This window comes from Pan troglodytes, chromosome 1, assembly GCF_028858775.2.
Source record: "Pan troglodytes isolate AG18354 chromosome 1, NHGRI_mPanTro3-v2.0_pri, whole genome shotgun sequence".
In the NCBI taxonomy this organism is placed as follows: Eukaryota; Metazoa; Chordata; class Mammalia; order Primates; family Hominidae; genus Pan; species Pan troglodytes.
In genome coordinates this window covers 13,821,477-13,848,232 of record NC_072398.2, presented here as the reverse complement: position 1 = coordinate 13,848,232, position 26,756 = coordinate 13,821,477, and the positions used below count along the sequence as shown (strand labels likewise).

General features: G+C 43.4%; 2 protein-coding genes across 12 annotated transcripts in view; one reads left to right on the top strand and one right to left on the bottom strand.

Moving 5' to 3' along the window:
* ARID4B (AT-rich interaction domain 4B) overlaps positions 1-1,279 on the bottom strand; it is a 159,496-nt gene extending 158,217 nt beyond the window's left edge. For all 4 annotated transcript variants that reach the window (XR_010156663.1, XM_001154355.8, XM_001154294.8 and 1 more), the window contains exon 1: positions 585-1,279. The gene's annotated coding sequence lies outside the window, so the exon portion shown is untranslated. The remainder of the gene's footprint in view (positions 1-584) is intronic.
* GGPS1 (geranylgeranyl diphosphate synthase 1) lies at positions 32-15,623 on the top strand. Of its 8 annotated transcripts, XM_054660471.1 has the most exons (6): positions 1,509-1,594; positions 2,027-2,275; positions 2,539-2,803; positions 8,050-8,142; positions 14,237-14,307; positions 14,537-15,623. In XM_054660471.1, the coding sequence occupies exons 4-6, from the start codon at positions 8,073-8,075 to the stop codon at positions 15,296-15,298; spliced, it is 903 nt and encodes a 300-aa protein (XP_054516446.1). In that variant the 5' UTR covers positions 1,509-1,594; positions 2,027-2,275; positions 2,539-2,803; positions 8,050-8,072; the 3' UTR covers positions 15,299-15,623. The 8 variants fall into 8 exon arrangements, with proteins under 8 accessions (XP_016796771.1, XP_054516444.1, XP_003308874.1 ...); XM_054660469.2 differs by lacking the exon at positions 2,539-2,803 and having other exon boundaries at positions 1,372-1,594; XM_054660462.2 differs by lacking the exon at positions 2,539-2,803 and having other exon boundaries at positions 1,386-1,594; positions 1,848-2,275.
* Positions 15,624-26,756: the final 11,133 nt, after the last annotated feature.

Here is a 26,756-nt window from a genome sequence, read left to right as displayed (position 1 = left end):
TTGTCGAGACCCGACGGAGTTTCCCGTCTACGACAATGACGCCATTTCTGTCAGAGAAGAAACTCACAACAAGCCCGGCGTCCGGCGCGGGGCCGGCCGCTCTCCCCTCGGGCCTCGGCGCCCGGCCGAGCGAATCCGCGCCCCCACGCGCCGCGTCCGAGCGAGAGGCCGGCCGGGGGCCACCGAGGGGCCAGGAGGGCCTGTGGGCCGCGGGCAGGACCGGCCCGCCACAGAGCCCCTGCCCACGTCCCGTTCCGGGCTCAGACCCGACAAGTGGGAGCGAGATCAACATCTGGCCCCGCCGCGGGGACAACGTGAGGGCCGAGGGCCCCGGAGGCGGAACGGCCCCCACCCCGCCCGGGCCCCCGACCGCGGCCGCTAAACCGCTGAGTGTGCGGCCGCCCAGCCAGGGGGCGGCTCGGACACAGCGGCTGCGGGGGGTGGGGGTTCCCGGGAGGCCGAGGCCCCGAATTCGGGCGCCGCAGGGACCACCACCGCGATCTTCCTCTGCTCCTTGGCCGGGCCCAGCGACTCCCAAAAGAACCCCCTCAGGAGACCACGAAAGCCCCAGAAAATATCCCTACCTTCCTCGGAGGCGAGATCTGACCCTGGCACGTCCAGAGTCCCCTCTCTCCTTCTCCCCCCCAAAACCAGCAGGCCCGGGGGAGAGATGGGGAAGAAGGGCGGCGGGTCCAGCGGCTGCTGAGGCAGAGGCTCCGGCTCCTCCTCCTCCCGCGGCGGCGACTGGTACCTTTGTTTGGCGGCCGCTCGGGCTCCCTGGTTGGGGGGAGGGGGACGACGAAAAATCCCCCCCGGACTGGAGGTCCGGGCCCCCAATCGCGCTGCCCTCCAGAGGACGGCGGCGATGGACCCTCTGCAGCTCCCTCCGGGCAAAGGTCCAGGCGGTGGCCGTGGCGGCGGCAAGATGAAGCTCAAGAGTCTCCCTCCGCTTCGGCGACCGAGCTCCTCACTCCGGACTCGACTGACGGGCAAACATCGCTTCCCCCCCACCGACTCTAGGTTCCCCCCCCTCTTCTCCCCTCCCCTAGATTTTTTTTCCCCCTCCCCTACCTCTTTCCCGGATGGCCTCTTAGACGACCTTGGATTGGTTAAAGTTCTTTAGAACCCGCCTATACACTGTTCCTATTGGTCCCTGGATACAAACAACGACGCCATTTTCCCACCAGTTCTATGGAAACAGAAAGTTACGCCTCAAGGCTTTCTGGGAAATAAAGTCCAGCCTCTGGGGCCAACGCGCAAATCCTCGTCCGCGAGAACTGCAAGGCCCGCAATGCCCTGCGCCTGCGTGGACCGGGGCGGGGGCGGGGGGGAGGTGGAAGGGGCGGGGCAACAAAGCAGTAGGGAGGCGGCAACGACGCCTGCGCAGTGTGACCGGGATGGCGCATTTTCTTGCACCAAGTAATGCGGTGTCGCTGGCGGCTGAGGAGGGCGGAGAGTTCTGTAGTGAAATAGTGGGAGGGATTCATGTAGGCATCGGGAAGAGCCTAAGTCCACACTATAAAATAGGAAGTTGATGCGGGGTACAGTTACTCCCGGACCGGCGGCGTGAAAGTCGTGATATCATCGTTGAACTGTGAGCGGCAGTGGCGGCGGCTGGGGGGAACCCGGATGGGAAGAAGGGCGGGGGAGGCTGGGAGGCGGGGCAGAGGAAAGAAAGAAAGGAGAGTGAGGACCCGGATGCTGAACCGGATTGTGTATGAATTTTCCATCCCCTAGCTTTAAGCGAGGAGGGAGAGGAAGGGTTGGCCAAGTGGGGCGGAAGGGAGCATCTGAGCGGGGAGGAAGCAGAAACCTCACCGTTTCTTCCCCTCCGGACTCTGTGCTAGCACTGTAGACGTTTGCAGTTATCTGCCCAGCCGCTGTGGAAAATCGGCCTCGAAGTGATTGAAATTCCCTGTTTATATCAGGCGGCTTCTTTCAGATCCATCGTCTTTCTCCCGGAGTATGAATGGAAGGATTCAGTATGCGCTTCACATTTGTATGTCTCTGGCCATTCTCAAACCAGGCCCTTCCCTTTGAAAAGTCGTTTGCATGGGATGTTCACTTCTTAGACGCAAGGTTGTGTGCCCTGGTTTCATCGTCTAACGCGTTAGAAGGCGCTTTCATTTCTTCATGGGTGTTGAGCGCCGACCACTGGGGTGGCCTCTGCCTTCGTAGACCTGCGCCTGGTGAGACGGACAGATGCTGAACAAAACGATGTGAAATTACCGCAGTGGCAGTGCCCCAGAGGAGAGTTCCACGGTGATAAGAGAATGTGAGGGAATTTGGCTTCTTTAGGGTGGGAAAGGAAGGGTTTCTGAGCAAGTGAGGATCGAGCTGAGAGCTGAAGGGCTAGCAGGAGTTAACTAAGGAAAGAGAAAAGGAAAGGACATTCCAGACAAAAAGACTAACTTCTCGGAAAGCCCTGTGGCGGAAGGGAGCTTTTCCAATATGAAGAACTGAGCCTGGAGAGATGGGATGAGGGGGAGTGTCGAACCTTTTAGGCTTTGTAAAGGAGTTTTGGTTTTCTCCTAATAGCAATGGGATATCTTCCAAGGAATCTCAATCCGAAGGGAGAGATGGCTCCGATTGGAATGTCATCCCTGGCTGAAGAGTAGAGGAAGCGAAAAAAAGAAGAGTTAAAGAGGCAAATGCAGGGAACCCGACGAGGAGGCTATTGCCGTAGTAGTTCACATGGTGAAAAGAATGGAGCGTTTATATTAATGATTATGGATTCACTCTTTGAACAAATTTCTGGCAGCTTTTTAGTTTTGAAAGTGAGAAGTTTCAGACTCTCACTGAGGTATTCTGTAGTTTTTTCACTCTAAAAGGAAACTAGTAGAGTTCATGTAACACACACTAATGCTTCTTTATATTTAACTTTAGTACGTGATAGCTGAAATTTCCAGCTGTGATAAATTGGGAAATCCTTTGATTTAAAAGAAAAACAAAGGCGGGTGAGGGTGAGAGTATATGCCACGGTGTGTAGAATCCTTTAGACTCTTAAGAAGACACAAGGCGGCTGGGCGTGGTGGCTCACGCTTGTAATCCCAGCACTTTGGGAGGCCGAGGCGGGCGGATCACGAGGTCAGGAGATCGAGACCATCCTGGCTAACACGGTGAAAGCCCGTCTCTACTAAAAATACAAAAAAATTAGCCGGGCAAGGTGGCGGGCGCCTGTAGTCCCAGCTACTCGGGAGGCTGAGGCAGGAGAATGGCGTGAACCCGGGAGGCGGAGTTTGCAGTGAGACGAGATCACGCCACTGCACTCCAGCCTGGGCGACAGAGTGAGACTCTGTTTCAAAAAAAAGACACAAGGCAAGTTGGTTGTCGATACCTAGAAAAATTGAAGTTCTTATGTTTTCATACCACTGAAAATGCTTGTATGTAAATATCCTCTGGGACAGGAAATTGACTTGTTAAGTGAGTATTCTTAAACATCTCTAAGTGAGCAAAGGAAATATTTTTTAAAGCATAATTAGTGTTTTAAGTTGAAAAATAACATCAACCACAAAGCTCTACGAATTGAAACAAAGATTAGCTCTGATTTCTATGCAACAGGGTACACCTGTTACAGGTCCTGACACAAAAGGGAATTCTGAAAGTGCATCTCATTGATTTTTAAGTTCGGTCAAATGTGTTTTGGAGGCTGTGAGAAAATACACAAACGTGATTCTTGCTCCCAACCTGTAGTTGAGAAAAGATAGGTACTAACATTTAAATAGAGAAGTATATGAGATGCTTTTTTAATCCTACTTTTAATGATGTTCGATAATAATCTTTTAGCTAAGCCATTATTCTTCCTGTTTTGCATCTTCTTTTCTTACTTCAATCCCTGATAATAAGGTAACGTGTCAGAGATCAAATAGTATAGGTAATAGGTTACCTAAATAGGTATTTGCGTAATAGGTTACCTAAATAGGTTTTTGCCTAATAGGTATGTTGATTATTTCGCTTACTTGATTCTTTATGAGCCTTTTTTTCCTTGCGACGTCTTTGGTATTAATTGTTAGTCAAGATGGATGTAGAAATTTTCCATATGGGATGTTTCTCTTTGAATTCATGTTGTTAAAATGATTTCTTTTGGTGGAGTGCTGATCTTTTTTATGATTGTTTCATATAGATAAGAACAGACTACAAAAAAATATGCCTTTCAATCCTGAAGAGTAACCTGAACTATACACTAGTTTTGTGCTTTAATTTTTATTTGCAATCTGCCTTCAATAAAGAGTTAAGCTAGTGGAATTTATGTCTTAGCTTGTTATAACACAAACATGAATATTTGTCTGCTTGGCATTAAAGAGTAAATATATTCCATAGCTGGGGATCTTAATCTGAGGTACGTGTAAACATTCAGGGACTATATGATCTCTGAGAATTTGTATGTTGTAAGTCTTTGTGGCAGTGTATACGTTTGTGTTGCAACTTATTAACACATACACCGGGCTTTTTTTTTTTTTAGAAGATTCATAGCTTTCATCATATTCTCAAAAGGTTTCTGTGACCCATGAGATGGTTTACAGTATGGGGAAGCATCAAAGCACTTGCACAGTTGATGGTTATATGTGTGTGTTATTATTTCAGCCGCCCATTATCATGTGCCTACCAACTGCCTAACAGTGCATACATATGTAGAAGTTTTATTCTTTTCTCCTGTTGCCATATTACACGTCTCATTTCACAGCAGAAAAACAACTGCATGACAGAGACAATGTGGTTCAAACCATTTTACCCTTGTATTCGTTGACTGCTACAAAACAGGAACATTAAATACCTGATTGTCACCAAATTGGGTAGTCTCAGCACTTCTACACTCGTAATTGTGCTGGAAAAGTGGAATGCTAGCACTAATAATTAGATTTTGGTTTGGAGGGTTTTTTATTTGTTTATTCTTACTTGTATAAATTCATGGGGTGCAAGTGTAGTTTTTCACATGCATAGATTGCATTGTAGTGAAGTCAGGACTTTTAGGGTGTCCATCACCCATATAATCACGTTGTACCCATTAAGTAATCTTTAATCATCCACCTCCTTCCCACCTTCTCACCCTTTGGAATCTCCATTGTCTATCATTCCACACTCCATGTCCATGTATACACATTATCTAGCTCCCATTTATAATTGAGAAGATGTACTATTTGTCTTTTATGTCTGACTTGTTACACTTAAGGTAAGGGCTATCCATCCATTTTGCTGCAAATGACATGATTTCATTTTGTTTTAATGGCTGAGTAATCATTCGTTGTATATATTCCACATTTTCTTTATTCAGTCATCTGCTGATGGACACTTAGGTTGATTCCATATCTTTACTATTGTGAATAGTGCTGTGATAAACACATAGTGCAAGATTTTGGAAATTTTACTTTTGTGGCACGTTGTTGGTATTTACTCAGGATCTTTGGATTTGCTTGGCTGCATGTATATGAATCAGTGTGTTTATTTACTGAGATATGTGCAAAAGTCTTGTCTTTGGTGGATTAATTTATAATATAAATCCACAAAAGTCAGATTCTGCTCCTAAGTATATTTTACATTTTTAAATTTAATGCCAGCAAGAAGTTACAGTACTAGAATTGCCTTACCCCTGAGAGTATCAATGATGAGATCATAGTATCAGGTGACTGGGCTATAAAAGATGACTTTTATTACTTAACATTATGAAGTTACTAGGGCAGATTTAGAAATCGAGGAACACTGGTGAAACCCCGTCGCTACTAAAATACAAAAATTAGCTGGGCGTGGTGGTGGGCACCTGTAGTCCCAGCTACTCAGAAGGCTGAGTCAGGAGAATTGCTTAAGCCCAGGAGGCAGAGGTTGCAGTGAGCCAAGATCGTGCCACTGCACTCCAGCCTGGGCGACAGAGTGAGACTCCGTCTCAAAAAAAAAAAAAAAGAGGGAACACACCCTCACTGTTATAATAAATAACAGTAGCCCACACCCCCTTAGTTGTGATGTGGTGTGATACCATGTAAGCAACCTATTTCCAGTTCCCCTAACATTCTCAAGCAGCTGTATCAGAATCATACAAGATGCACATTTAAATTGAAGATTTCTAAGTCTCTGGCCCAGACTTAGAAAAAAAGGATCAGGCCGGGCACAGTAGCTAACGCCTGCAATTCCAGCACTTTGGGAGGCTGAGGCGGGTGGATCGCCTGAGGTCAGGAGTTTTGAGACCAGCCTGGCCAACATAGTGAAACCCCATCTCTACTAAAAATTCAAAAAATTAGCTGGGCGTGGTGGCAAGAACATGTAATCCCTGCTATTCGGGAGGCTGAGGCAGGAGAATCACTTGAACCCGGGAGGTGGAGGTTGCAGTGAGCCAAGATCGCGCCACTGCACTCCAGCCTGGGCAACAAGAGCAAAACTCCGTCTCAAAAAAAAAACAAAAGGACCTTTGAGCAATCAGAATAACACAAAGTACATGAACTCAACTTCATTTTCTTCATTCAAAAAAAAGTGGCCCTCACTCAAGCAAATATATTCTTGTGCTTTATCTTCTGGCATACTGAGGTAACTTTCTAAAGTGGTTTCCAATTCCAAAATCCAATGATGTGCAACTCATTGAACAGCCCTAACCACAAACTGCCATTAGATGCCATATTACATTTAGCCTTTTTGTTGTAGAAAAGTTGGTTAGAAGTGGGCTCAGGTTTCTAAAGACTAAATCATAGTCCCAAGAAGCAAAAGAAAGAGGATAAAAGTAATAAACTTCCCAAAATGTGCCAAAGATGCTAGAGCAGTTAGATTACTAATATGAGGACAAGTAATAATAGAAACAGATACAAAGAAATAAAGTAGAGATTCAACAGTACAGGGAGACCCTAGGAAGACCATGAGTGTTATTCTAGGAAATACTGAAATAAGACAGATTTCAGTATAAAGGGGAATATGTTTAATAAATATATGCATTTGAGTTAATGCGTATCTTAAATCAGAAATCTCTGAAATGGATTGATTGTAGAGAAACTACTAGGGGGACGAGGAGAATCCCTTTAAATTTTAAATACATAAAACATACTCATCTTAGTGCTCATTTAAAAAAGGATATATTTACTAATTAGTGTAATCAGTTAAATACAGAGGTATCTTTCCAATTCTTTGGATGTGTTTTGACATTTGCCGTCAACAAATTAAGCCTTTTGTGGTTGATTAAAATAGGAAAAGCTTAATATAAGTTATGTGACTAAGAAAACAACTTAAAAACCAAGACAACACTTCGACCAATATAATCACTTGAATGAAGAATTTTCTAATTGAGATATAATTTACATACCACCCATTTAAAGTGTACATTTCAGCAGTTTTTAATGTATTCACAGGGCTGTGCAAGCATCACATTTAATTTTATAACATTTTGATCCCTGCGAAAAGAAACCCTGTACTCATTAGCAATTAGTCCCTATTCCTAACCACTAATCTACTTTCTGTCTCTGTAGATTGGCTTATTCTGAACATTTCGTATAAATGGAATCATACAATATGTAGTCTCTTGAGATTGGCTTCTTTCACTTAACATGTTTTCAAGGCTTCATAGATGTAGAATCTTTCTTTGTTTTTTTGAGACTGGAGTCTCATTCTTTCGCCCAGGCTGGAGTGCAGTGGTGTGATCTCAGCTCACTGCAACCTCTGCCTCCCGGGTTCAAGCAATTCTCCTGCCTCGGCCTCCCAAGTAGCCGGAACTACAGGCGCACACCACCATGCTCGGCTAATTTTTGTAGTTTTAGTAGAGATGGTGTGAAGGCTGGTCTCGAACTCCTGACCTCGTGATCTACCCACCTCAGCTAATTTTTCGTATTTTTAGTAGAGACAAGGTTTTGCCATGTTGCCCAGGCTGGTCTCGAACTCCTGAGCTTAAGCCATCCGCCCGCCTCAGCCTCCCAAACTGCTGGGATTACAGGCGTGAACTACCGTGCCCGGCAACAGAATCTTCTTTTTAAACCAGACTAGGTGTCTTTTCACAAACACCTTGAAATACAAATTCCTTTGCAGTTTGACACTGAAAGATGATTAGTTTCATGTGATCTTTATGTTTCTCCTTTTTGACAGATTAGCTTTGAAGTTTAAATCCAATGGAGAAGACTCAAGAAACAGTCCAAAGAATTCTTCTAGAACCCTATAAATACTTACTTCAGTTACCAGGTAATACTTCACTTACAGTCCATATAGGGTCATTTTCATGCAGTAGTGGTCGTTTAAATGTTAGCAAATAGAAAAGGTTAGACTTGCCGTTGAGATTTTCTATTTAAGGTGATGCATATGAGAAAAATGATAAATAGAACATTATAATTTTTTCTTTATTAAAAGGTAATTTTTGCCAGGTGCAGTGATACATACCTGTTGTCCCACCTACTTGGGAGGCTGAGGCAGGAGGATGGCTTGAGCCCAGGAGTTTAAGGCTGTAGTGCACAATGATCACACCTGTGAATAGCCACTACACTCCAGCTTGGGCAACATAGTGAGACCCCGTCTCTTAAAAAGAAACGTAATTTTTGAAGGCACCCTTTAAAACATATCCAATTATTTAACATATCTTGAAAAATAAAAATACTTAAAACATTTTGGTATCTCATTGGAGGTTGTATTCTTTACGGATATTACGCATTCAGATTCCCCACTGTTTAGATATTAGGGGAAGTTACGCAGATTTGTTTAACAGTAGAACACTTTATTTACCATCCATGTTCAAGTTTACCTTCTATGTCTGTATTTTCCAGTATCTCACACATACACTGCATTTCATATACTACTAGTTCCTTTGAGAGCCAAATAATAATGTGTCTAAAATCACAGTATTTGGAAACATAGCCCACTTTATTCCTGTATAAGGGTGTGCCACCTGGACATGGCTTCCTACCTCACGTGTAGGTGTGTGTTTTTGTTTTATTTTGCTTCTTTAAAAACTTGTCTGGAGGCTGGGCGTGGTGGCTCACGCCTGTAATCCCAGCACTTTTTGAGGCCAAGGCGGGCAGATCATGAGGTCAAGAGGTCAAGACCAGCCTGGCCAACATGGTAAAACCCCATCTCTACTAAAAACACAAAAATTAGCTGGGCATGGTGGCGCATGCCTGTAGTCCCAGCTACTCGGGAGGCTGAGGCAGGAGAATCTCCTGAACCTGGGAGGCAGAGGTTGCAGTGAGCTGAGATTGCACCACTGCACTCCAGCCTAGCAACAGAATGAGACTCCGACTCAAAAAAAAAAAAAGAAAAACTTGTCTGGAAATGATAATAAGCAAAAACTCATGAATATAATAAACGGGTTATTGTAATAAAAAATCATTTGTATTAGAATATTCTTTCTCATAGACATAATATAGGCCAGGTGTGGTGGCCCACACCTGTATTCCCAGCACTTTGGGAAGCCAAGGCAGGATTGCTTGAGACCAAAAGTTTGAGACCACCTTGGGCAACAAAACAAGTCCCCCTCTCTGTTTTAAACATTTTTTAAAAAAGAATAAATAATATAAAAGTTGGTAAATTATTTGACAAGCATAAAAACCTGTTTAGCCATACTGTGACTAAACTCTAATGATGCTCTCAATTCAGTCTCAATAGACACTTTTAAATTTCCGTGCTAAAGTACACACCTTTCTTTATGAGCACTTCTCTGTGGTAATATGTGCATTTCTGTTCTTCATGAGCCTGGGAAGGATAAAAGCCAAAAGAATGCTTGCTCCTGTGCTACACCTTGGAAACCATAATTAGCGTCATTTTTATTTTGGCCGACCCTAATAGAGACTCGCCTGCTAATGTCAATGCATGAGAAGAATGAGGAAATGACAGAAATGGAGAATTCAAAGGGAAGGTTGCCCACTGTTTAAGAAAAAGCCAAGAGAGTGCTTTTGAGTGACATTTATCCAGCAGTTAGTAACTTATTTCAGTATCTCCCAGTGAGAAACATGGCACAGTTTCACTTTCACTCTACCCAGCTCTTACTGCCAGACATCCTTTGGAACACGCTCACAAACACTAGCTGGAACTGGGCTGGCATTAATACCAAGCCAGTTATCAGTGCTGACAAAAGTCTAACAAGCATCGCTTGAATGTCTCTTAGTCTGCTACTTACAAAGCAAGGACTGCCTACAGTTACATTTTAACCATAATGCTTACTTATGCTGTGACCACCTTCTATGACTTTTTTTTTTTAATTCTCATTACTTGGAAATAATGCTTTAAGACATTAGATAACATATTTAAAATTATCATTAGGTACCCCACCTTTTTATTCAAGTACGTTCTTGATCCATGATGGAATACAACCTCAAAAGATACTACTAAAGAAATATGACATTGCACTATGCACATAACACCCTTATTTTTTTACAGAGAGCTTCAGAGTTACTAAAGTAATTTAGAGGTGTTCCAGGTCATTTATACTGTTGTAATATTACTCTTGCTAATAAATAATAATAATGCTATCAGGATTTTCTGAAGTCAACCTGGCCAACATGGTGAAACCCTGTATCTACTAAAAATACAAATATTAGCCAAGTATGATAGCGCATGCCTGTAGTCCCAGCTGAGGCATGGGAATCACAGGAGCCTAGGAGGCAGAGGTTGCAGTGAGCCGAGATCACGCCACTGCACTCCAGCCTGGGCAACAGAGTGAGACCCTGTCTCAAAAAAAAAAAAAAAAAGGATTTTCTGAAATTAGTAAAGAAAATTATTTTTATTTTTAAATTTCTCATACTTGCTGTCATCTTATGTTTATGTTTGTTTATTTGCCTTAGTGTGGGGCCCTAGATGAGGTGAAGGGTGGGATTAGGGAGAGATGAAGCTGGCAGTGGAGGAAGAAGGACTCCAAAAAGAGAGACAGTAATGTTTAGATCTTAAAGAGGAAGCAGTCATCTTTTAATTTTGAGAGATCTCTGTGATTAGCCTCAGTGTTAGAAATTATTTTGGAACTTAGCCAGGCGCAGTGGCTCACATCTGTACTCCCAGCACTTTGGGAGACCGAAGTGGGCAGATGGCTTAAGCCCAGGAGTTCAAGACCAGCCTGGGCAACATGGCAAAACCCTGTCTCTACTAAAAATACAAAAAATTAGCCAGGCATGTGATACGCCCTTGTAGTGCCAGCTTACCTGGGGGACTGAGGTGGGATGATTACCGGAACCTGGGAGGTCGAGGCTGCAGTAAGCCAAGATCACACCACTGCACCCCAGCCTGGGTGATTAAGGGAGACCCCGTCTCAGAAAAAAAAAAGGGAGGGAACTTAAAAGCATCAGGCTAAACACTAGCATGTCATCCGAGGGGAAAAAAATATTAAAACTGTAGTACCTCAAAAATAAGCCATATATTGTACTGTTTTCTATATAACATTCAAAAGTAAAATGAAAAATAAAATTTCACATTGAGACTCTGTTTTTCATCTTCAAAAAAATGTGTTTAAGTGATATAGGCCAGGTGCAGTGGCTGACTTATTATCCCAGCACTTTGGGAGGCCAAGTGGGACAGATTGCTTTTGAGCCCAGGGGTTTGAGACCAGCCTGGGCAACAGGGCGAAACCCTGCCTCTACAAAAAATAAATAAATAAAAATAAAATTAGCCAGGCATGGTGGCTTGTTCTTGTAGTCCCAGCTACTCAGGGGACTTGAGCCTAGGAGGTCAAGGCTGCAGTAAGCCGTGATTGTGCCACTGCACTCCAGCCTGGGTGACAGAGCAAGACCCTGTCTCAAAAATAATAATAATAGGCTGGGCGTGGTGGGTCACACCTGTAATCCCAGCACTTCGAGAGGCCGAAGCATGTGGACGACTTGAGGTCAGGAGTTCAAGACCAGCCTGGCCAACATGGGGAAACCCTGTCTCTATTAAAAGTACAAAATATTGGCCGGGCGCGGTAGCTCACGCATGTAATCCCTACACTTTGGGAGGCTGAGGTGGGTGGATCACCTGAGGTCAGGAATTCAAGACCAGCCTGGCCAACATGATGAAACCCTGTCTCTACTAAAAATACAAAAAATTAGCTGGATTTAGTGGCGCACGACTGTAATCCCAGCTACTCAGGAGGCTGAGGCAGGAGAATCGCTTGAACCTAGGAGGTGGAGGTTGCAGTGAGCCAAGATCGTGACACTGTACCCCAGCCTGGGCAACAAGAGCAAAACTCGATCTCAGAAAAAAAATACAAAAAATTAGCTAGGCGTAGTGACGCACACCTGTAATCCCAGCTACTCGGGAGGCTGAGACAGGAGAATCCCTTGAACCCAGGAGGCGAAGGTTGTGGTGAGCCGAGCCGAGATCGTGCCATTGCTTTCCAGCCTAGGTGACAGAGCAAGACTTCATCTCCACAAACAAACAAACAAACAAAAAAACCCATAATCCCAGCATTTTGGGAGGCCAACACGGGTGAATTACCTGAGGTCAGGAGTTTGACACCAGCCTGGCCAACATAGTGAAACCCTGTCTCTACTAAAAATACAAAAATTAGCCAGGTGTGGTGGCAGGCGCCTGTAATCCCAGCTACTTGGGAGGCTGAGGCAGGAGAATCGCTGGAACCCAGGGGGCGGAGGTTGCAGTGAGCCGAGATCACGCCATTGCACTCTAGCCTGGGTGACAAGAGCGAAATTCCATCTCCAAAAAAAAAAAAAGAAAACAGTATTTTAGTTTTAACTTTTTATGTAACCATTTTCCTGAAACCTTATCTAAAATTAGGATGTTACCATGCATTCATTTAGCAGAAAACTTATAGAACATTTTTACTAAGTGAACTGGCCATGGTTTTTATCTATCATTCCTTTGTATATGACTACAATGACTTCTAGTGGTAACTTCTATCCAAAGACCTATCTTAAATTAGCCAGGCATGGTGGCACATGCGTGTAATCCCAGCTACTCAGGAGGCTGAGGCAGGAGAATAGCTTGATCTTGGGAGGCGGAGGTTGCAAGTGAGCCGAGATCACGCCGCTGCAATCCAGCCTGGGCAACAGAATGAGACTCCGTCTCAAAAACAAAAAACAAAAAGACCTATCTTGAGCTTTCCGTGTAAGAAAAAGATGATACTGTTGGGCGAGGTGACTCAACGTCTGTAATTTCAGCAATTTGGGAGGCTGTAGCGGCCGGATTGCTTGAGCCCAGGAGTTTGAGACCAGCTTGGGCAACATGGGAAGACACTGTCTCTACAAAAACAAAAATTAACCGGGCGTGGTCGCTTGCACCTATAGTGCCAGCTACTCGGGAGGCTGAGGTGGAAGGATCACTTGAGCCCAAGAGGTGGAGGCTGCAGTGAGCTGTGAACACACCACTGCACTCCAGCCTGGGTGACAGAGTGAGACCCTGTCTCAAAAAAAAAAGCAAGAAAGAAAAAAAGAAGATACTGAAAAATGGATGTCCCTAGTCAAAATAATGAGATTAGCTTTTGACTAAACTCAGGATATTAAAAGGGAATACTTCAGTGCATGATGATCTTGTTTTTGAAAGGAAAGAAGCAGAGCTTCCCCATCTCTAAAACCTTAATTCAAAGGAGAAATAGATAATTTCAAGAGGTATTTTTATGAGGTAATAGTAAAATATATTTTATTAACAGTACCTATAGTTATGTAAAATAGGTAGTGCCAATTAACTGACACTAAACTAGCTTCTTGGCCTGGCGCAGTGGCTCACGCCTGTAATCCAAACACTTTGGGAGGCCGATGCAGGTGTATCGCTTGGGCTCAGGAATTCAAGGCCAGCCTGGGCAACATATTAAAACCCCCTTTCTACAAAATATACAAAAATTAGCCAGGCATGGTGTGTGCCTGTAGTCCCAGATACTCAGGAGTCTGAGGCACGAGAATCATGTGAACCCAGGAGGTGGAGTTTGCAGTGAGCCGAGATCACGCCGCTGCACTCCAGCCTGGGCAACAGAGCAAAACTCTGTCTCAAATAATTAATAAATAAACTAGCTTCCTTTTCAAAAAAAGAAATAAATTAGGTCCTAAGTCCTAAAAGCCCATCCTACTCTAAAATTGTTTATTCAAGTTCAGATGAAAAGAGTGGACTAGTAGGCAACTGAAGTGCTTTAGAGTCTCCTGTGCCTGCCCTAATTTGAGAAGGTTGTGCACTTTATGATCCAGATTTCGGAGTGGTTGAGAATGAGTTATTGAGCAGTGCAAGGCAAGCTCTGCAGTAGGTAATGGATTGATGAGGCTGGATTTAGCAAGTCTGATCAATTTAAAGGAAGTTTCTGAATGTGTTTTTTGTAGTTAAAATACTCATAATTAAAACACTTATCACATTGTCACATTTTATTTTTAAATTGCAGGTAAACAAGTGAGAACCAAACTTTCACAGGCATTTAATCATTGGCTGAAAGTTCCAGAGGACAAGCTACAGGTATTAGGCAACTCTAATCTCATTAATCCCCAAGAAATTAATAGCTGTCACATAAATATATTCCTAGTTCTTGATTGAATTTAGTCCTCATGCAAGATATTATTTTATATTGAGGTTGCTAAATATTTATTAGTTGTGAAAATTAACACACCTGAGACTTTCATAATCTGTTAATTAAACTAAGTTTTGAATAGTTCAAAAAGTGAAATTTTCAATTCTTTTTAATTAGATTATTATTGAAGTGACAGAAATGTTGCATAATGCCAGTTTACTCATCGATGATATTGAAGACAACTCAAAACTCCGACGTGGCTTTCCAGTGGCCCACAGCATCTATGGAATCCCATCTGTCATCAATTCTGCCAATTACGTGTATTTCCTTGGCTTGGAGAAAGTCTTAACCCTTGATCACCCAGATGCAGTGAAGCTTTTTACCCGCCAGCTTTTGGAACTCCACCAGGGACAAGGCCTAGATATTTACTGGAGGGATAATTACACTTGTCCCACTGAAGAAGAATATAAAGCTATGGTGCTGCAGAAAACAGGTGGACTGTTTGGATTAGCAGTAGGTCTCATGCAGTTGTTCTCTGATTACAAAGAAGATTTAAAACCGCTACTTAATACACTTGGGCTCTTCTTCCAAATTAGGGATGATTATGCTAATCTACACTCCAAAGAATATAGTGAAAACAAAAGTTTTTGTGAAGATCTGACAGAGGGAAAGTTCTCATTTCCTACTATTCATGCTATTTGGTCGAGGCCTGAAAGCACCCAGGTGCAGAATATCTTGCGCCAGAGAACAGAAAACATAGATATAAAAAAATACTGTGTACATTATCTTGAGGATGTAGGTTCTTTTGAATACACTCGTAATACCCTTAAAGAGCTTGAAGCTAAAGCCTATAAACAGATTGATGCACGTGGTGGGAACCCTGAGCTAGTAGCCTTAGTAAAACACTTAAGTAAGATGTTCAAAGAAGAAAATGAATAATGTTAAGCCATTCTTGATTGGACCTCATAGCTTATTTTAGTTAATCTTTTTTTTGTCTTTTAGCCTTACCACCTTTTAAAAAATTTGTTGTTCTCCAGAAACAGTAAATAGGTGAGAAGGGGTGGTGCAAGTGAATTCGTTTTCATTTAGAAGCCCCTCTGTACAGATAATCAAAATTCAAAGTTGAGAGAATCAAAAGCAGCCACAGTTATGTAGGTCTGATTTGAATGTCATAATTGCAGTGACAGGACATTGCCACCAACTCTATCCTACTACCATCAATGTTGTGTTTATTCCGTCAATAAAAAAGACTTGCTTCCAGGAATTTTTATCCATACACTTTCTAACTGTACTATCTGGGCAGTTCCAAGCCAGTTTCTTTTAGCTAGCTGGACCAAAGACCACAAATCTCTTTTTTTCCTAAACGCTGCTGTAAAGAATATCTCACTTTTCCCCCCGGAAACACCCTCACTGAAGTCTTCTATGAAAAGGCTGATAATGGGCTGGGCGCGGTGGCTCACGCCTGTAATCCCAGCACTTTGGGAGGCCGAGGCGGGCGGATCACGAGGTCAGGAGATCGAGACCATCCTGACTAACACGGTGAAACCCTGTCTCTACTAAAAATACAAAAAATTAGCTGGGCGTGGTGGTGGGCGCCTGTAGTCCCAGCTACTCGGGAGGCTGAGGCAGGAGAATGGTGTGAACCCAGGAGGCGGAGCTTGCAGTGAGCCAAGATAGTGCCTCTGCACTCCAGCCTGGGTGACAGAGCAAGACTCCGTCTCAAAAAAAAAAAAAAGGCCGATAATGATAAACAGTAAGCACTCTGGTCCTTTTTCTTACGTTTTCCTTTTTTCCTATCTCTCCACCCCACAAGTTTTGCTTTTTAACCAAGGTGTCTCTGCTTGATGAAATTCACATGCTAGTCTAAATCTTTTTTTCTCCCTTGTAACATTTATGTGTCCCAAACTGGTTAGTATATGGGTACAGCATTCCCTTTCCAATTGGGAAGCGGAAAAAGAGAGTATGGGATATTTTAGAAGGGAGCCTTTGAACCTTATTATATTTCCCCATCATTGATAGTGACAATCTTAAAAGGGTTGTTTTCTTACCTTAAGTACAAAAGCATGGAAAAATGCCCTTTTCCTTCCCACCCACATCACCACCCCGACTTGAAGACAGTAGGTGCTTGAATGGAAAGTGAGTAGGAATCTTTAATCGCCCTGATTAAAGGAAAGTGTTAGCCTGAGAGGGCCTGACTAAAAAGTAACCAAAGGCTTAATATCAAACACTAATTAGCTTTTTAGTGCCTTAACCCTGACCTTGTTACCAGTTTTCTATAATTTCTAGACCCAAGCCACTGAAGTCATCTGTGGCCCAAGAGGTAGGACAAAAAAAAAAAGCTGATTTCAATATTTGATTTGTTGACATCCCAAAATGAAAGTTTATGTTTCCCTTAGAAACATGTTTTGCTTGGTTGGTTCTATAGTATGTTACTTAGGATCTATTTACCATATATTTGTATGAGAGATCCTCACCCAAGCATTCAACCTAAATCTTTGAAAAGTTGGGTGCTGTCTTTAGTAACTTTTAAAATAGTTTAAATCTCCCATTTTAATAGTGATAAGGAAACCTGTTAAAATCATGGCTATTGATGTTATAGTATGGAAAGTTGAACTTTATGAACCCATACTTTTAAAAAACATTTTTAAAAATCTAACACTGACTATAGAAACAAATTAAAATGTCTACCTTTAAGTACAAAAATTGCTTAAGTAGATTTGTTCCTTGCCTATCAAATTAATTTTGGCCTGGTGTTCTTCATTATTCATTTGTTAATTTTATCTTGCCTTTGTCAATAACAGAAATGTTTGTCATTGAATTGGGAATTTTTTTTTTTTTTGAGACGGAGTTTCACTCTTGTTGCCCAGGCTGGAGTGCAATGGCGTGATCTCAGCTCACTGCAACCTCCACCTCCCGGGTTCAAGCGATTCTCCTGCCTCAGCCTCCTAAGTAGCTGGGATTACAGATGCCTGCCACGTTGCCTGGCTAATTTTTTTTTTTTTTTTTTTAAGTAGAGATGGGGTTTCACCATGTTGGCCAGGCTGGTGTCGAACTTCTGACCTCAGGTGATCCAGCTGCCTCGGCCTCCCAAAGTACTGGGATTACAGGCATGAGCCACCGCACCCAGCCAAATTGGGGACTTTTAACAGTCATTTTACCTGTAGAATAATCAAAACTCTTCACTTGATCTGTAGTCATAGCTATTAACACAGAAAAATGAATGCCAGTTATGTTGCCATAAACCACCTTCTGAACTCGGCAAGATCTTAAAACCATCAACTGTTCTCTGTTCACTCTGTGAACTTCTTTCTACTTTACTTCCTTCTCTACCTCACCTGTACTGTAGTCACTCACTTCAATGACACTTAAAGAGCATTCACTCTCAGATCACTTTTCTCCTTTCCTTGCCCATTCTTATCTTGCCAACTCCCAGTCCTGGATAAATCCAAACATCCACGTTCTTTGTGCATCCGTGTTGCTCAGTGCTGCTGGGGAACATTTTCAGAACTGCTGTTGGAACCATTGTGAGTTTACACATTCCAGCCTCTGCAACGCCTTTATTTTCCATCTAATCTTTCCTAGCAGAGATTTCTATTTGTTTTGTTTTGGTTTGAGACAGAGTCTCGCTCTGTCTGGCAGGCTGGGGTGCAGTGTCACGATCTCAGCTCACTGCAACCTCCGCCTCCTGGGCTCAGGCAATTCTCCTGCATCAGCCTCCCGAGTAGCTCGGATTACAAGCGTGTGCCACCACGCTCAGCTAATTTTTGTATTTTTAGTAGAGACGGGGTTTCACCATGTTGGCCAGGCTGGTCTCAAACTCCTGACCTCAGGTAATCCTCCCGCCTCTGCCTCCCAAAATGCTGGGATTACAGCATGAGCCACCATGCCCGGTGGCAGAGATGTCATATTAAAGATCCCCTTCTTCTCTTCTTCCTCTCTTCTCCCACTAAATAGAACCTCTCCTAACTTTCCTTCCCTCTACTTCAGGTCTGTCTTTACATAGTCTGCTATTTTCAAGAAGAGTTTGACCTGCCCTAGGTTCTCATGTGCTTGAATTTCCCCCTGTCTATTGAGGGCCTTGTCCCATTCCATCTTCCCTTCTAGATATCTCTCATCTAGATAATCTCAAGATCTATCCATTGATTCTTTTTTAATCAGTGTACTGAGAGGAAGAAAGAGGGCAAGGAAATACATACTTATGAAGTATCTTACCGGGTACTAGATACTTTACGTGTTTTCCTCAAGCATTTACTGAGGAATGCCAGGGCCTTGAATACAGATCAAAGTACCTGGCTCTGCTGGGCGCAGTGGCTCACGCCTGTAATCCCAGCACTTTGGGAGGCCAAGGTGGGTGGATCACTTGAAGTCAGGAGTTCAAGACTGGCCTGACCAACATGGTGAAATCCCATCACTGCTAAGAAAATACAACATTAGCCGGGCGTGGTGGCACACGCCTGTAATCCTAGCTACTTGGGGGGCTGAGGCAGGAGATTTGCTTGAACCCGGGGGGCATAGGTTGCAATGAGCCAAGATCACACCACTGCACTCCAGCCTGGGCAACAAGAGCAAAACTCCATCTCAAAAAAAAAGAAAAAAGTACCTGACTCCTTCTGTACGTGCTGCCTTTCATTCTCTATGCACACTTGAATGTGTTTAAAAGTTTGAAAAGCACTGGTTAGGCCAGGCGCGGTGGCTCACACCTGTAATCCCAGCACTTTGGGAGGTCGAGGCAGGTGGATCACGAGGTCAGGAGATGGAGACATCCTGGCTAACACGGTGAAACCCCATCTCTACTAAAACTACAAAAAATTGGCTGGGTGTGCTGGCGGGTGCCTGTAGTCCCAGCTACTCGGGAGGCTAAGGCAGAAGAATGGCATGAACCTGGGAGTCGACATCTCGTTACTGCACTCCAGTCTGGGTGACAGAGGGAGACTCCCATCTCCAAAAAAAAAAAAAAGAAAAGCACCGATTTATTCTAATAATAGCTTCCTTTCTATAATATCTCTCTACTATTCCATCTGTATCACAATTATGTTGTAGTGGCTGATATTCACTATTTGAAATACAGTCCCAGCACTTTGGGAGGCCGAGGTCAGGGGTTCAAGGACCAGCCTGGCCAGCATGGTGAAACCGCGTCTCTACTAAAAATAGAAAAATTAGCCAGGCGTGGTGGCACACGCCTGTAATCCCACTTACTCGCGAGGCTAAGGCAGGAGAATCGCTTGAACCCAGGAGGTGGAGGTTGCAGTGAGCTGAGATCACACCACTGCACTCCAGCCTGGGAACACAGTGAGACTCCATCTCAAAAAAAAACAAAAAACTACAGGAAAAGGCTCATGATAATGGAACCTACAATAATGTGAATTTAAATATAATGCAGTTGGCATTTGGCTACCCATACCCACATTTGGTTAACTGAAGACTCACTGTAGTCATTTCATTAATCTTATAATATTTATCTTACTGAATATTTGGACCTTACAGTGTTACTAGACTTTGTACTGGTTGGTAAAGAATAAGTGTAATAAGCAATATTAGTAATATAAATTTCAGTGTATATAGTTCAAGTTAATTATTAGAATGCTTAATGACCATTGATTAATGAGAGAGATCTGGGTAACATCTGCCTTGTCATACATATTCTTTACAAAGTATGCTTTAGGAGAATGACCAGTTTATTATTGAATTATATTTATCACTGTACATAAAGAAAGAAATATACACTCAGAGATCTCAGAGTTGCTATAATAAGTAATGGAAGATATTTGGACCTCAGTGGGTGAGGTAGTAAGAATGCTTAATGACCATTGATTAATGAGAGAGATCTGGGTAACATCTGCCTTGTCATACATATTCTTTACAAAGTATGCTTTAGGAGAATGACCAGTTTATTATTGAATTATATTTATCACTGTACATAAAGAAAGAAATATACACTCAGAGATCTCAGAGTTGCTATAATAAGTAATGGAAGATATTTGGACCTCAGTGGGTGAGGTAGTACTAATGGTAAGCTGTAAAAGTAGTTTGTAAATCTCACCAAAACTTGTAAGTCACTTAAGAAAAACTAAAATGAGAATAGTTAAACATTTGTAGACTAAGAACATTTTCAAGAGATTTCGTATTTTTGTTTTATTTTTGAGATGGAGTCTTGCTCTGTCGCCCAGGCTGGAGTGCAGTGGTGTGATCTCGGCTCACTGCAACTTCCACCTGCTGGGTGCAAGCTATTCTCCTACCTCAACCTCCTGAGTAACTGGGATTACAGGTGCTCACCGCCATGCCCAGCTAATTTTTTGTATTTTTAGTTGAGACAGTTTCACCATGTTGGCCGGGTTGGTCTTGAACTCCTGACCTCAAGTGATCCACCCACCTCAGCCTCCCCAAGTGCTGGGATTAAAGGCATGAGCCACTGGGCCTGGCCAGGAGATTTAGTTTTAAATGATATTCTAACAGATATCAATACTTTATGAGAAAGAAATGGTTTATGTATTAAAGCTGACAGATTTAGTCAGTTAGCCATACTAAGTTAAAGAAATTGAAAATGAAGCAGATTATTGAACAAAAATTGTCATTTGAAACAAAACAAAGTAGCAATTTAAACAGACTAATAATTTTTTTTTTTTTTTTTTTTTGAGACAGTCTCTGTCACCCAGGCTGGAAGTGCAGTCGCATGATCTCGGCTGACTGCAACCTCCACCTCCTGGGTTCAAGCGATTCTCATGCCTCAGTCTCCCAAGTAGCTGGGGACTACAGGCGTGTGCCAACATGCCCGACTAATTTTTTTGTATTTTTAGTAGAGACAGGATTTCACCATGTGGGCCAGGCTGGTCTGCAACTCCCGACCACAGGTGATTTGCCCACCTCGGCCTCCCAAAGTGCTGGGATTACAGGCGTGAGCCACTGTGCCCAGCCTCTTAATAGATTTTCTAATAAGTTTTTATGAAAATGCATTTATGGTTTGATAAATGTGAAAGTATAATAATTTTTTAAGTTTAATTTATTGAACCCTGAAACTTAGACAACTAAGGTTTGAAAAACTCCGTGAATTGAAATTGAACCAGCTGGGCATGGTGGCTCATGCCTGTAATCCCAGCACTCTGGGAGGCCGAGGCGGGCGGATCTGGAGGTCAGGAGTTCGAGACCAGCCTAACCAATATGGTGAAACCCCATCTCTACTAAAAATACAAAAATTAGCCGGGCATAGTGGTGCGTGCCTGTAGTCCCAGCTACTCAGGAGGCTGAGGCAGAAGAATTGCGTGAACCCAGGAGGCAGAGGTGGCACTGAGCCAAGATTGCACCACTGCACTCTAGCTGGGCAAGAGAGCAATACTCCGTCTCAAAAAAAAAAGAGTGAATCAAAATAAAATGTAGCATTTAAGCCGGGCACAGTGGCTCATGCCTGTAATCCCAGGACTTTGGGAGGCCGAGGCAGGTGGATCAGTTGAGGTGGGGAGTTCAAGACCAGCCTGGCCAACATGGTGAAACCCCGTCTCTACTAAAAATACAAAAATTAGCCAGGCATGGTGGTTCACGCCTGTAATCCCAGCTACTTGGGAGGCTGAGACACAAGAATCGCTTGAACCTGGGAGGCGGAGGTTGCAGTGAGCCAAGATCATGCCACTGCACTCCAGGCTGGGTGACAGAGCGAGACTCCGTCTCAAAAAAAAAAAAAAAAAAGCAAACAAAAAATGGCCAGACGCGGTGTCTCACGCCTGTAATCCCAGTACTTTGGGAGGCCGAGGCAGGTGGATCATCTGAGGTCAGGAATTCGAGACCAGCCTGACTAACATGGAGAAACCCCACCTCTACTAAAAATACAAAATTAGCCGGGCGTGGTGGTGCCTGCCCTGTAATCCCAGCTACTCGGAGGCTGAGGCAGGAGAATCGCTGAAACCCGGGAGGCAGAGGTTGGGGTAAGCTGAGATCTTGCCATTGCACTCCAGCCTGGGCAACAAGAGCGAAACTCTGTCTCAAAAAAAATAGTAAAAATTAGACCGGGTGCGGTGGCTCACGCTTGTAACCCCAGCACTTTGGGAGGCCGAGGCGGGCGGATCATGAGGTCAGGAGATCGGGACCATCCTGTCTAACACGGTGAAACCCCGTCTCTACTAAAAATACAAAAAATTAGCTGGGCGTGGTGGTGGGCGCTTGTAGTCCCAGCTACTTGGGAGGCTGAGGCAGGAGAATGGCGTGAACCCGGGAGGCAAAGCGTGCAGTGAGCCAAGATGGCGCCGCTGCACTCCAGCGTGGGCGACAAAGCAAGACTCCGCTTCAAAAAAAATAAATAAATAAATAAATTAAAATAAATTAAATAAATTAAAATAAAATAAATTAAAATAAATAAAATAATTAAAATAAATTAAAGTAAAATTGTAGCATTGTATAAATGAGTTAGCACTAAAGATAAAATATATACAATTTAAGACAGTATTATAACGATTAAGAAAAAATCTGAATATAAATTCTGATAGTTCAGAGGAAGGCAAGAGAGGATCCAGCACCGTGAGAATGTCATTAATATTGGGAGAAATTCTCAATTTATTGAGACTGAAAGTCACCTATGAGTATCAATTTAATGAGGAAGTTGGAAGAATTTGATGCAGTTTCCTGTGTCACATCATGGCTCCAATAGGAATATATTATTTAGCTAGTGACTGCTGCAACAAACCAAAGATCACACCAGTAATTCCCAGCTGGCTTGGAATGTCATAGCATATATGGACAATTAATGTTTCCTGACTTACTGGATCTGTTCTTTCAGCCCATCTTGCACACAACTGCCAGATTAATATTACTGCTTTTTATGTTGAATACCTCTGTTCAAAAATCCTTTGTAGGACAAACACCTTAGCTTCACTGTCAAAGCTCTCTATAATCTGCTTCCCGTCTTATCTCCCATCATTCCTTAATAGCGTTTACTTCACCTAACCCTATCTATTCATTCTTAACTAAAGATATCCAGCCGGGTGCAGTGGCTCAAGCCTGTAATCCCAGCATTTTGGGAGGCCGAGGCAGAAAGATCGCTGGAGGCCAGGAGTTCAAGACCAACCTAGGCAACATGAAGAAACCTCATCTCCACAAAAAATAGACATAAAAAAATTAGCCAGTTGCTCCTGCATGTCCCTGTCAGGTGAATCCCTTGAAGTCAGGAGTTCAAGACCACCATGGCCAACATGGCGAAACCCCATCTCTACTAAAGATACAATAATTAGCCGAGTGTGGTGGCGCATGCGTGTAGTCCCAGCTACTCAGGAGACTGAGGCAGGAGAATCCCTTGAACCCAGGAGGTGGAGGTTGCAGTGAGCCAAGATGGCGCCACTGCACTCCAGCCTGGGCAACGGAGCGAGAGACTGTCTCAAAAAAAAAAAAAAAAAAAAAGATATCCTACAAGTTCTCACATTCATGCCTGTATTCATAATATGTCTGACATGTTTCCCTAGCCACTCATTAAATTTGCTGTATCTCTAACTTAAAGTTGTAATTTCTTGCTGAAGACCTCTCCAAATCAAAATGTCTATAATAAATAACAATGTAACTAAAAGAAACAAACCAATCCCCTTCACCCAGATAGAAAACGAGTAAGAGAATGGCCTTAGCTAAGTATTTCGTAGAGACCTTACAAAGCAAAACTTAAATATGGCCTTTGGTTAACTAATGGCCTTTCAAAGGCTATGACTGACTTAATACAAGGTCTTTTTGTTATGCCTTACAGACCAATTGCACTCTGCTGGTGAGACGCTGACTTCATAGTAAGGCAGCTGGAAAACATCTCTTTAACATGGATTCATGGCAGGATTTTTCCAATTCAAATAATGTACCACGTCCTTTAAAAGAAAAACAATATTCTTGGACCTCTACTGTTGACCTAGTTTTTTTGTTTTACTAAATATATACTTAATATATAAAAGGTATACTTAATGCATAAAAAGGCATGAACTCTGTAGGTGCTATTAATACCCTTGTTTATTGGCTATTCTCCCATCCTAATTCTTCCTAATCACAGTTTAATTTCCTTTTGGTGAATTACCTCTCCCCAGTTGGGCACAGCCAAAGTAACCCATACAGAAGCCAAGGGGTATCAGGACATTGTTATATCTTTCCTCTCAGTGACCTGTACAGTCAAAGGTTGGATACATGACCTAATCTTGGCCAGTTGGACTGTCTCCAAGGAGATTCTTGAGTGGAGAAAACGCTTCACTTATCTGGCAGCATATGTTGGCCAAATGGTACCTGTTGCTGTGGTTCTTTGTCTCAGTTCTTTGTCTTGAACCTGAACCTGGTTCTCCTGCCCTCCTATTGTACTCTGAACTATCTAAAATCCTACTAATAAGTTAGTCAGGCTGGGCGCAGAGGCTCAAGCCTATAATCCCAGCACTTTGGGAGGCTGAGGCAGGCAGATCACCTGAGGTCGGGAGTTCAAGACCAGTCTGACCAACATGGAGAAACCCTGTCTCTACTAAAAATACAAAATTAGCCAGATATGGTGGCGCATGCCTATAATCCCAGCTACTCGGGAGGCTAGGGCAGGAGAATCACTTGAACCTGGGAGGGGGAGGTTGCAGTGAGCTGAGATCATGCCACTGCACTCCAGCCTGGGCGACAAGAGCAAAACTCTGTCTCAAATAAATAAATAAATAAATAATAAGTTAGCCAGATCTCCCAGCTACATGAAGACAAAAAGAAAGCACAAGATTCTATAAGAGATTATATAGTAAGTTACTATTTGTGGGAAAAAAAAAAAAAGGCCAGAAGCGGTGGCTCACGCCTGTAATCCCAGCACTTTGGGAGGCCAAGGTGGGCAAATCACCAGGTCAGGAGTTTGAGACCAGCCTGGCCAACATGGTGAAACCCCATCTCTACTAAAAATACAAAAAAATAGCCGGGCGTGGTGGCGCGCACCTGTAGTCCCAGCTACTTGGGAGGCTGAGGCAGCAGAATTGCTTGAACCTGGGAGGCAGAGGTTGCAGTGAGCCAAGATTGCACCACTGCACTCCAGCCTGAGAAACAGACCAAGACACTGTCTCAAAAACAAACAAACAAACAAACAAACAAAAACAAAAGAAAGAAAGAAGGAAGGAAGGAAGGAAGGAAAAAGCCAGGCATGGTGGCTCACGCCTGTAATCCCAGCACTTTGGGAGGCCAAGGTGGGCAGATCACGAGGTCAGGAGTTCGAGACCAGCCTGACCAATATGGTGAAACCATGTCTCTACTAAAAATACAAAAATTAGCCAGGCGTGATGGCTAACACCTGTAATCCCAGCTACTCAGGAGGCTGAGGGAAGAGAATTGCTTGAACCCGGGAGGCAGAAGTTGCAGTGAGCTGAGAATGTGCCACTGCACTCCAGCCTGGGAGACAGAGTAAGATTCCATCTCAAAAAAAAAAAAGAAAAATATTTGCACAAAATATCTAGGGGTAGGACCTGGGAGACAGAGGACTAGGAGGTGGGAGGAGCAAGAGAGACTTCTCACTGTATACCTATTTATTACTTTTCATTTTTTGGAAGCATGTGAACATGTCATCTATTCAAATATTGAAATTTAAAAAATAAAGGCACCAGTAAATGAGAAAACCAACAATAAATGCTAAGCAGATAATTTCAAGAGTGGCTACTTACATTGGGTATCCGGGGAAGACCTCTGAGGGAGTAGCATTTAAGCTGAGCTCTGAATGATAAGAAATTAGCTATACCACAATCCTAGTAGAGAACATTTGAAACCAAAGGAATAGCCAACAAAGGTCATAAGGTGGGAAAGAATGGTGCCAATATGTACAAAGCAACATAGGTATTAGATTGTGTAGGAATTTGTAAATCATAGAAAGGACTTTAGGTTGGGTGTTTTTTTTGTTTGTTTGTTTGTTTGTTTTTTGAGATGAAGTCTCGCTCTTGTCCCCCAGGCTGGAGTGCAGTGGCGCGATCTCGGCTCACTGCGACCTCTGCCTCCCGGGTTCAAGCGATTCTCCTGCCTCAGCCTCCCAAGTAGCTGGGATTACAGGCACCTGCCACCACACCCAGCTACTTTTTATATTTTTAGTAGAGACGGGGTTTCACTATATTGGCTAGGCTGGTCTCAAACTCCTGACCCCAGGTGATCCACCTCCCTCGGCCTCCCGAAGTGCTGGGATTACAGGCATGAGCCACTGCGCCCAGCTAGACTTTAGGTTTTAAAACTAACTGCAACTTGAAGCCGATGGATGGTTTTAAGAAAATGAGTAAGGCCAGGTGCCGTGGCTCACGCCTGTAATCCCAGCACTTTGGGAGGCCAAGGTGGGTGGACCACCTGAGGTCATGAGTTTGACACCTGAGGTCATGAGTTCGAGACCAGCATGACCAACATAGTGAAACCTCATCCCTACTAAAAATACAAAATTAGCTGGCCGTGGTAGCACATGCCTGTA